Raw genomic sequence first — 9,192 nt, 5'->3', positions numbered from 1 at the left:
TTTACAACATCAACAACATTTCATCTTTTGGGTGGCTACTGTAAATGGTATTGTTTGCCTAATTTCCTTTTCAGAGCTGTCTTCATTATAGAGAGGAATCCAACTGATTTTTGTTAGCTCCATGTATGATAGAGTAGAATTCTGCTTCCACAGGGTTTTTAATGGTTGAATTTTCAGAAGTAGATTGCCAACTTTTTCTTCTGAGTTTTCTCTGGCTGGACTTGAACTGCCAACTTTTTGGTCAGCAGCCTATTATGTAAACTGCTTGCAGTACCTACAGTTCCCAAAGTCATCTTGTGGTTCTATAACTGTATTATTTTTAACTGTGCCATCTATAGATAGTTATTGACAACTATCAATCTTGACAACTTCAATCTTTTCTCCATTGATAAGAATGTTGTTTATTGGTCCAGTGATGAGGGTTTTTGCTTTCTTTACATTGAGATGTAACCCACACCGAAGGCTGTGCTCTTTGATAGTTACTTTAATGAAATTATTTTACCATGACCTAAAAAAGGAATAACAAATAAATTCGCCACTTTCCTATCTTTGTTAATTATTTCCTTATGTCTAGAATCCCTTCTTTATTTCTAGAGATTCATTTTCTACCCATTATTTATTGTGCTGTTCAGGTTTTCCCTAGTTCCCAAGGCTGACCCTAGTATCCTTCTCCTTCAATCTTTCATTGCACTCTTCCTATACTCTTAAAAGGTTTTCACATTAAAAACAAAACAAAACAAAAAAACATTCTTTGAAGATTACCAGGGAAGGGAAAAGGAGGGTCAGTCACATCTGCTAACTTAGGGGAGGGGGAAGGCAATTTACAATATGAAGGAGGTTGGTAGAAAATGATGGAGGCAGAGAAAGACAAGAGGAAGAGTACCAGAGTTAAAGGCAATAGAAGTAAATACTGTTATATACATAATCCTGCAATGATGGTGAAAGCATATGCACAGATAGACTCATAGACTGAACCGCTGTAGGAGGGAGAGTAGGTGTATACTCACAAATATACAAAATTTTGACAGACAATACAGTGTGGCACTGTGGGTTAATGTGCTAGACTGCAATGTTGACCTGAACTACACAGTTGGCAGTTCAAGTTCACCAGCCACTCCTTGGAAATGCTATATAGGGTTGCTATAGGTTAACATGTAACAACATTTATACATGGGTATTTACCTTTGCTGTAAATATATCCATAAATGTGGTGGTACATATGTTATGAAAACTTCTTAGACAGAACCAAACACCTTGAGGGAATGAGTTCCTGGCTGGGCTTGTGGACATAGGACTACTGTTTTGGGGGGCATTAAGGTTAACTGGCATAGCATAGTCCACAAAGACTATGTTACTGGAGTCTTCAGAACTTGTGAGCAGCTATCTAAGGGGCAACTATTGGTCTTTCCCTATCTGGCGGAAAGAAAAGTGATGGACACTGAAAACAATGAAACAACTGGTCCAATGGATTAATGGACCACATGAACATCAGTCTCCATCAACATGAGACAATGACTAGATGGTGCCTGACTAACACCACCAACTGCCCTGAAAGGGATCACATAGAAGGTACTGGATAGAGTGGGAGAAATGTGGAACAAAACTCAAAGTCATAAACAAGATTAGGCTTATTGGTTGGATAGAGACTGGTGGAAACCCTGAGACTATGACCCTTAGCCGCCTTTCAGGTCTGGAACTGAACTCACCCCATGGTTCAATTTTCAGTCAAACAACAGACGGGTCTACAAGGGGAAACAATAACACTAATGAGGTATGGACACCTGAGAATAACTAACCATTTGAGATTAAGAATTTACCCAAGGATCAAGTTCAGGTAAGTTAGGAAATCAGAGGAATGGAAACAGGAAGCACAGGGAGGAAGGAGGACAAGTGATGCTGCATTGAGGGAATTGTTATCAGTGAGTTGAAACTTTATATGAACTGTTGAATGTAAAATTAATTATATGCTCTATAAACCTTCACTTACTCATAATAAAAAGTTTTTTAAAAATTGTCATTAAAAACTTTCATATAAGGTAATCGGCATCCAGGTTTCCCTCTTCCTTAGAAGATTGTAAATTCACTATGTTGTTGTTAAGTGCCGTCAAGTCAGTTCCGACTTACAGCTGTATAGGGTTTCTGAGGAGTGGCTGGTGAGCTTGAACCACGGACCCTGAGGTTCAAAGCCAACTTTGCAGTCCAGCGCATTAACCCACAGCGCCACACCAGGGCTCCTGGTTGTTGTTGTTGTTAAGTGCCATCGAGTCGGGTCCGACCCATAGCGACCCTGTACAGGGTTTCCGAGGGTGTAAATCTTTACGGGAGTAGAAAGCCTCATCTTTCTCCCGCGGAGCGGCTGGTATAGACAGGGACAATTTCTGATTCTTCCTTGTACCCTAGAAGTTTCAAGCCATCTCCTGGGACACAGTGAACAGTTTAAGAAATATTACTAAGTGAATGAATAACGCCTTCCATATCCCCACCCTTAATACCATATAGTTAGGATATTATTTCTATTGTTACTCTTCTTCTTCCTCTCTTTAACATGGAGTATATACGTGTAGATTGTGTATTTACAGTTTCTATGGTTTCAACAAAGCTCTGCAGTTTATTTGTTTGTTTTTGATTCTGAAGATTAGGTGGCTTGAATTTTTTGGAAAATTCCTGAACTAAACTAACTTCTTTTAAATAGTTTCGCCTTTGCTGTTTGCTGGATTCACTTCCTTAAAAGGTCTTGGTTTTACCTTGATGTTTCCTTGAAGACAGTGCTCTAAATCCCTGCCAGAAGGGTCATCTGTGAACAAAGCAAATCCAGACTGTATTGGCTTCCTCATTCCCGTGTCCTGATTCAGAGTATTCAAAAATTCTTCCACTGTGGTGGACGCATCAAATCCAACTACCTACACATAAATAACAAGGCACTTCTTTTAATTAAAAATATGTACATTTCAGGGAGGAAACAGGAAAAGTTGATTCATGATTAATGACAGTGTTATGTTTATCTAGGTACTTTAACTTTTTTCCCCCAAAGCTCCACTGAAGAAAATTAACAGTGTAACCTTAGCATTCACTTGATGAGAGAATTCAGAAATCACAGCTTCAGCCAACAGATATGAATTCAAACTAAAAAGACCACTTGACAACTCTGCACCTCTTGGCAATATAATATGCCTTCCCATTAAAAGGAAATCAGGAACTCTAATAAAATAGATCATCTTTAAGGAAAACAAGAAATACATTTAAACAAATGGACATTTTTGTACATTTAATGTTTGTTTCTTTAGTAGGTAGTTAAGTATCCAATTCCATGATAAAAGACTATGGCTTCAAAGACTAACTGCTAGCTTTGAAACATTTTTGCTTCAATTAATAAGCAGCCATCTAGATCTGAGAGTTGGGAGGCTTAGTGAAAGTTTTCCCAGATAATCCCTGAAATTGGGAGACTTTAAAGGAGACAAAAATTGTCCATACCCAATGTTAGTAATCATTTTCTCACCAAACTCGGGGACTGGTAAGGGAATGTTTCAATCAAAGTGGTTTTGTTTTCCTCCAGTTGAATTATAGTGGTAGTGAATCCCCTTCATTATTTCCTTTAATATGGATTTGGATTTGGTGTGAATCCTTTTTAGTGCAACTGTTTCAAAACTCAGATGTTTTGACGGAAGATTTAAAATCTACACACATTTATCAGCCATGGTTGTTGAGAAAGTAAGTAGACAGGTTCACATCTCTATTCCACAAGATACACATAGGATTCTAGGCTATGCATGTTTTCATTAGGTGCAATCGAGGTGATTATGACTCATAGCTACTCTGCTAGAGTTACAGAGTAGAACTGCCTCATAGGGTTTCCAAGGTTGTAAAGACATACAGCCTCGAAAACCCTATACAGGGTTTAGGGTTGGAATCGACTCCATGGCATACAGCCACCACCACCAGTTCTTACAGACTGCCACATCTCTCTCCTGTGAAGCAGATGTTGGGTTCGAACTGCGGACCTATCGGTTGGTTAGCAGCTGTAAACTTAACTGTTAAAGTTTAACCTACCTGATATATTCCATTCATGAAGTGCACTGGGATACTGAAGGGCAAAGAATGATGATACGGATTTCGAAGAAGGGTTGAAAGAATTTCCATTCTTGACGGCCTTGCCTCTCGATCTCCATTTTGTTGTGTTCTTTCTACACATCGCTGGCAGTAAATAGCATATTTTCCAAATTCTGTTCTATAATACAAAACTTAAGTTAAAACCTCAGTTTTAACTTAGACCTAACATATGCAAACTATTAAGAAAGCTTTCCTTGATGTACATTATTACACATTTATTATGCTTATTTTGACAGTGATTTTTCTTTCTGAAATTGCCTTAACTTTTTCAAATTCGAATGTCTTTATTATGGCTATCACTCAACCAGTCTCCCCATAACATTTTTCATCCTTACTGCATTATTTTATCACAAATGGAATGTAAATTTACCCTTCATGTAAAAAATACAGAAAAAGCACTGTGCATGAATACATATAAAGTGGATTTTATATATATTTTTCCAAGGTAGTAAAATTCTAAAGTAATTCAAGTACCAACAATTAAAACAGCAAACAGGACCATAAATGAAGTCTTCCACATAAAGAATTAAATATGGAGAAAAGCAGTAATAGGGGAAACTAAGGAAACAAAAGAGCTATTCTTATTGAATGAACACCCACTATGCTGTCATTCATACTCAAAATGTAAACTTTCCCTTAAAAATATTCATTTGTCAGTTTTTCCAGCTTTTGCTGTAATCTTTTATTAAACTGAAGAGATTTAATATAACAAAGGAAATATTTTTCAAGCTCCACATAAGTGACTACCAAAAGGTTCTAGTATCAAAAAGTTATTCACATATTCTTCTGACAATGATCCTGGCAGACTATTAAATACTTATGCTATTTTGTAGACTTTTAGAGCTGACATAAACAGATCAGCTGGCTAGCTGTCTGCATACCTGGAATCTGCGTTCCTTTTCAGATGGAGCCTAAGGAGCCACAGGAAAGGATGATTGGGAAGGAAGAGCCCAACACAGAGCGCCAAGAGCTGCCAGCCCTGCACAAAGACAAGTCCCGCATGTTAGATACCATGTGCCAATAGAGAGTCAAGTCAGAATGAATGTGACTGAGGGTGACCAATGGACTGATGGCAGTATCTCTGAACCCAAAATTATTTTTGCTTCTTCCACAGACATGATCTGTTTAGGGCATTTACAATACATTAAAAATTCCACATTTGGTCAGATACATTACTGATGAAGATCAAAGACCACAGCCTTCAGTATGGATTACACCTCAATATAAAGGAAACAATACATAACATTGTGGTAAATGGAGAAAAGATTGAAGTTGTCAAAGGTTTCATTTTGCTTGAATCTACAGTCAACATTCATGGAAGCAGCAGTCAAAAAAATCATACAATGTACTGCATTGGTCAAATATGCTTAACAAGACCTCTTTAAAGTGTTCAAGAGCAAACATGTCAGTTTGAGGATTAAGGTGTGCCTGACACAAGCCACAGTGCTTTCAATAGTCTCATATGCATGTGAAAGTTGGACAGTGAATAAGGAAAACCTTAGAACAATTGAGGCATTTGTGCATTTGTGGAGAAGAATATTGAAAGTACCATGGACAGCCAGAAGAGCAAACAAATCTGTGTTGACGAACAGCCAGAATGCTTCTTAGAAAACAGGATGGCCAGACTTCATCTCTTATATTTAGGACATATTATCAGGAGGGACCAGTCCCTGGAGAAGGGCATTATACTTTGTAAAGTAGAGGGTCAGCGAAAAATAAGAAGTCCCCCAATTAGATGGATTATCACAGTGTCAGTAAAAATGGGCTCAAGCATTACAACAATTGTGAGGATGGCCCAGGATCAGGCAGTGATTTGTTGTGCATAGGTCACTATGTTCTGTTGTGTATAGGGTCACTGTGAATCAGAGTCGACCTGATGGCACCTAACAACAACAAATGATTCACCTAGTTGGGTACAGTTATCTACACTGACATTCTGGAAACATGCAGATATAGCTGTCCTCTTTAACATCACACTCAGGTATCAGAGATATTGTTCCTTTTTTACTCATTTCTGTTTTTATTTTTTTGCTTAAATAAATAAAACTTTGTGAAATAAAGAACAATTTTAAGAACGGCAGATTGTAAAATAGTTTAAAAGTTATATACTTAAACAAAAAACCTCAACTACCTACCTATACACATAAAGGGTATTTTGGTAATAAGATTATACATGATTTTTAGTCTTCCTGTGTTTTGTCTTCTACTTTTTACCTTCTTCATAGTTTTTTCACTAATGAAATATAATTTGGGTAATTTAAAAAAAAATTATGTACTCATAAAAGAGGAAGGAACAAAAAATATCGTCTCTACCCTGAGAAGTTTATAATCTAGTCAGAGATATCATATATTTAAACAGTGATTTATAACATAATATAGTTAAAACCAATATTCTAGAAGTATAGGTTATACTGTAAAGTCTAGATATGTGAAGGAAGGAGGAGAAGCCAGATAACAGAAATAATACCAGGGACAAATTAAGGATAAAGCAAAAGCAGGCATGTATGAAGAATGGAAATTTGTTGTTTGCTGTATGCTAGAGGCAGGACGCATAAAATGGAGGGAAGAGAGATGAAGGCTCTGAGTCCAATTGTCGAGGGCCACTGATACAAATGAAGCTTCAGGTCCCCTGTTTTGCACAAGCCTTTTCACTAAGAACTTGGAAAGGATCCCCTATGGACTATATTAACAACAGACATCTGTTTGTTTCAGAGTGCAAAAGTAAGATATTTTTGGCTTCTTTTTCTTACGCGGGTTTTCAAAACTCTATTATAAGTTCCAATTTCCACAAAACCTGGATCTACCCATGAGGAACCTGTATGCTAAGGGAATTTTTGTCTTATCCTGGGGTAGCAAGGAATCAGTAAGAAAGGATATAGGCATACATTCATTAAAGAGTCCACACAAATGACTGAAAACACTTGGTAAGTATATCCAACTGCACTAGCAGTCACAGAAGCATGTCATGAAAAGCTACTGAAATCTCACGTTTTACCTGGAAAGAATTTAAAAAAAAATTACACTCAATATTGTTGAGGATACATGGAAATTCTAGAAGTGAATTCAAAGGAATTAACTGGCCTTGTATGCAAACATTTAGGGTCAAAGATATCTAATGCAGTGGTATTTAAGAGAAGTAACTGGAAAAAATGTTAACAATTGATACTAATGTGACCATTTGCGTTTTGAAGAATGTTTGAGAATACAGAGAAAAATGCTAATGTTCTACAGTTTTAAAATAAAGTGGTATATACACTGGAACTCCAGTAATATGAAAAAGTATGACTGTACACACATACACTTTTGGGGAAACATATAAATACCTAAATTAAAGGAAATTAAGATACCAAGATAATGTTATTTTTCCTTGTCACACTTTTTACATGAGGGAGTTTTAAAAAAAGATTATGAAAATATGGAATTGAAAGACAATATAATGTTACAGAAACTTTTTGAAGTCCCTTCATATTTTCCAAATGCCAATACTGAATGTGTATCATGCTTATAATCATGACCCCCCATATCAAACTACATTTTATGTATCAGTATATACCTGCAATGGTCCTGGTTGATTTTGTGGCTGTCTTCGTCTTGTCTGTTTAATGAGCTGACAGCAAATTTCATTCTGTAGCTCAGGATGTGTCAGACATATCTGTAAAGCACTCTGGGCTAGAGATATGTGGTAATCAATTGCAGGGGAGTCAACTGCTGCATTTATAAAAAGCTGGCAGGTCTGAATTAAACAAAAAAGATACACAAATGCAAGGTAAGAAATGATTCGATTTACTCTACATGAATTGTATTCTCTTTACTGCTTAGTAAAAGGATGAGAAAAAAAAAATGCTACAATATCATTAAACAAAAAAAAACAACCTAGAAAGGATACATAAATATCAAAGTAGACTTCGTTATTTTTAAATGCTGTCAAGTCAGTTCCAACTCACAGAGAGCTGATATAGAGTTTCTGAGGAGTGGCTGGTGGGTTTGAACCTCCAACCTTAAGGTTATCAGTCCAGTGCTTATCCAACAGCACCACACCAAGGCCCTAAGTAGAGTTTGTTGTTGTTGTTAGGTGCTGTTGAGTCAGTTCCGATTCATAGCAACCCTGTATAGGGTTTCTAAGGAGCGGCTGATGAGCTTGAACCACCGATCGTGTGGTTCAAACCGACTTTGCTGTCCAGCGCATTAACCCACAGTGACACACCAGGACTCCAAGTAGAGTTTAGCGCAAGGAATTTTACAAGCATTTAAGAAGGTTGTTTTTTATAAAGAGATGAGCAGATCCAGATGACATACAAAACTTCAAAATACATGAAGCAAAACTGATAGAACTATAAAGAGAAATAGACAAATAAATGAGATTTCAGTGTCCCTTTCTCAAAAACTGCTAGAAGTAGATAGAAATTCAAAAAGGATATAGAAAACTTAAGAAACTATCGACTTACTTGACCTTATAGAACATACAACTATGCATTCATTTTAAGGGCACATGGAAAAATAATGGTCTCTCTTCCACTAAACTAAAACTTTGTAAGGGCATGTTGTTGTAAGGTGCTGTCCAGTTGGTTCCAACTCATAGAGACTGTATGCACAACAGAACAAAACACTACCAGGTCCTGGCTCATCATTACAATTGTTGTTATATTTGAGCCCATTGTTGCTGCCACTGTGTCAGTTGAGGGGGGTGGGGTCTTCCTCTTTTTGTTGCCCCCACCACCACCACCCCCCGCCATTTTTACTGGTCCCTTCTGAAAACATGTCCGAAACATGAGAGACAAAGTTTCTCCACCCTTGATTCTAAATAGCAATCTGGCTACACCCAAGACAGATTTGTCTGTTTTTCTGACAGTCCACAGTATCGTTAATGTTCTTCTCCAACACCATAATTCAAATGCATCAGTTCTTCTACAGTCTTCCTTATTCACTGTTCAACTTTCACAGGCATATGAGGCAAATGAAAATACCAGAGCTTGGGTCAGGCACACCTTAGTCCTCAAACTGATATATTTGATCTTGAACACTTTAAAAAGGGCTTGTGCAGCAAATTTGCTTAATGCATTATGTCATTTGATTTCTTGACTGCTG

At 37.2% G+C, this 9,192-nt stretch overlaps 1 protein-coding gene across 1 annotated transcript in view; it reads right to left on the bottom strand.

Annotated features, from left to right (window-relative positions):
• The window catches only part of PLEKHH2 (pleckstrin homology domain containing, family H (with MyTH4 domain) member 2), a 128,342-nt gene that overhangs the window by 33,150 nt on the left and 86,000 nt on the right, over positions 1–9,192 (bottom strand). The window contains exons 19-22 of the mRNA XM_006839406.1: positions 7,661–7,840; positions 4,989–5,086; positions 4,048–4,225; positions 2,745–2,900 (exon numbers count right to left, since the gene is read on the bottom strand). Of these exons, the coding sequence (XP_006839469.1) occupies positions 2,745–2,900; positions 4,048–4,225; positions 4,989–5,086; positions 7,661–7,840 (612 nt within the window). The remainder of the gene's footprint in view (positions 1–2,744; positions 2,901–4,047; positions 4,226–4,988; positions 5,087–7,660; positions 7,841–9,192) is intronic.

The sequence above is a fragment of the Chrysochloris asiatica genome, unplaced genomic scaffold (genome assembly GCF_000296735.1).
Source record: "Chrysochloris asiatica unplaced genomic scaffold, ChrAsi1.0 scaffold00024, whole genome shotgun sequence".
In the NCBI taxonomy this organism is placed as follows: Eukaryota; Metazoa; Chordata; class Mammalia; order Afrosoricida; family Chrysochloridae; genus Chrysochloris; species Chrysochloris asiatica.
The sequence above is the reverse complement of the archived record's forward strand: the minus strand, read 5'-3'. Positions and strand labels throughout refer to the sequence as shown.